This window comes from Pinus tabuliformis, chromosome 8, assembly GCF_031772625.1.
Source record: "Pinus tabuliformis cultivar Carrire ecotype Pingquan chromosome 8, CPIR1, whole genome shotgun sequence".
Lineage (NCBI taxonomy): Eukaryota > Viridiplantae > Streptophyta > Pinopsida > Pinales > Pinaceae > Pinus > Pinus tabuliformis.
The window spans coordinates 1,739,291,632-1,739,293,508 of NC_142294.1; the positions used below are offsets into that span (position 1 = coordinate 1,739,291,632).

Sequence of the window (1,877 nt, forward strand, 5' to 3'; positions counted from 1 at the left end):
GCGGTCACAACCTCGCTCCCCTCCTCGTCTGGCTCCGACAAACCCTTGCCTGATCCCCCTTCGACCTCGGCCTCACTGACCTCTGCCTGTTCCACTTTTCTTACCCTGACGCCCCCTTACAAGGAAATTTCACTGGCATCAGCTCCTTTCCGAGGTTTTTTGCATCCACTCCGTCTGACCCTGCTAGGGTTTCATCTTCTCTGGCCCAATAGGCTTCGGTCCTACCAGCTACGGCGACCTCCGGGCTTAGACAAGGGGCTAAGAGGAAGCGGAGCTTCAAGCTCAAGCATTGTGAAGTCTTCTTGAATTTCTCTGAGGATACCCCATTACTGGATTCAATGGAGTCATCGGAGCGTGTTCTGGTGGGTCGGGTCAGAGGTAGGCAATACAGTGTGGAGCGCCTACAAAAATGGACCATGGAGGTCTGGGGACAACATCTCAGCGACCCCCCTAGAGTACAGACTTTTGTAAAAGGCTGGTTTGCGATGCGTTTCAATTGCTTGGCACACACCAACTGGGTCCTTTCGACAGTTTGGCACATCGACCAAGCCCCTGTACTGCTTCGGAGGTGGACTCCATTATTCGATCCAAAACTAGAACGAGTGGACGCTGGACCTATTTGGGTTTGCCTCCCGGGGCTCCCATTCCATTTCTGGATGGAGGACATCTTCAGGAGGATAGGGAATGCTCTTGGAGATTATCTCACATATGATGCCTCTTTCCTGACTACGGGGCGTATGGCATATGCTCGGATCCTTGTCCATATGGACCTTTCGGACGGTGTTCTGGAGCACATTAATATTCAGTGGAGGAATATTACTAGACGACAGATCCTGGATTACGAGGGCATCCCATTCCGGTGCCGGAGGTGTCACAGAGTCGGGCATGTTTTCAAAGATTCCCCCCTTAATGGAGGTTCTTCCAGGAAAGATCAGAGGCAGGATCCAATTAACAGTGAAGGTTTTGACCAAGTGGAACAACCACAACCCTCGGAGGAATTGCCTCGGTAAAACGTTTCGCTTATCAGAAGGTATAAATCACACTCGGCTCCTCCGACATCGACTGCTCCTCCTGCAAAGCCCTCTCCGAAGAAGCGGGGAAGACCTCCACTTAGACCTCCTCCTCCGTCATCAGATCCTGCCCGGTCTGCCTCTAGTGACTCCTTCGACTCGGGTATGAGCACCCCTCTTTCATCTTCCTCTCTTTGTTGCACTATTGTTAGTAATTTTTTATCTTCAGGATTCTCAATAAATTTGGGTCATGGGTCGGTTACTCCCGCTCCCCCTGCTCAGGTCTCTTGTGATTTCTCTCCCACCCTCCCCATCATCGCCCCCACCCCCCCCTCTCTGCTGACCTCTCCCCCTTGCCCAATGGAAACCGATGGTGGTAGAGCAATGCCCAATGGTCCCTTCAAGTTCTGTTAAGCTTGGCTAAAAGAAGCCTCATATATCAACATGGTCTCTGACTACTGGAAAGCCAATCCTCCGAGCGCCAAGGGCAACTATACTAAGGGATTCCTGCACAACCTTTCAACCCTGAAGCGACTGTCCAAGCAATGGGCACACCATAAGAGGACACAGGATGACCTATCTCTGAGACAGATTGAAAATGATCTGTTGCTTTTCGAAAATGATCAGGGAGGCCTTTACACCTCTGTTGAACATAAGGACAGGATAACATCCCTTTATACCGCAAGAGATAACATACTTAAAGCCCGTGAGGAAGTCTGGCAGCTCAGGAGTAGGGCGATTTGGCTACAAGAAGGGGATGCAAACACAAAATTCTATCATAAGTTTGCAAATGGCAGAAAGGCTATCAATACTATTTGGCAACTCCCGAACGAAGATGGATCTACGGCAAATACCTTTCCTCAGTTG

The 1,877-nt window shown here is 50.5% G+C and overlaps 1 protein-coding gene across 1 annotated transcript; it reads left to right on the plus strand.

Annotated features, from left to right (window-relative positions):
- Positions 1-338: 338 nt before the first annotated feature.
- LOC149243061 (uncharacterized) lies at positions 339-1,010 on the plus strand. The gene has a single exon (XM_089371108.1). It carries the CDS (start codon positions 339-341, stop codon positions 1,008-1,010), a length of 672 nt encoding a protein of 223 aa, XP_089227234.1.
- Positions 1,011-1,877: the final 867 nt, after the last annotated feature.

Coding starts and splice junctions, on each gene's coding strand:
- LOC149243061 (XM_089371108.1), top strand. CDS start 339: ATGGAGTCATCGGAGCGTGTTCTGGTGGGTCGGGTCAGAGGTAGGCAA.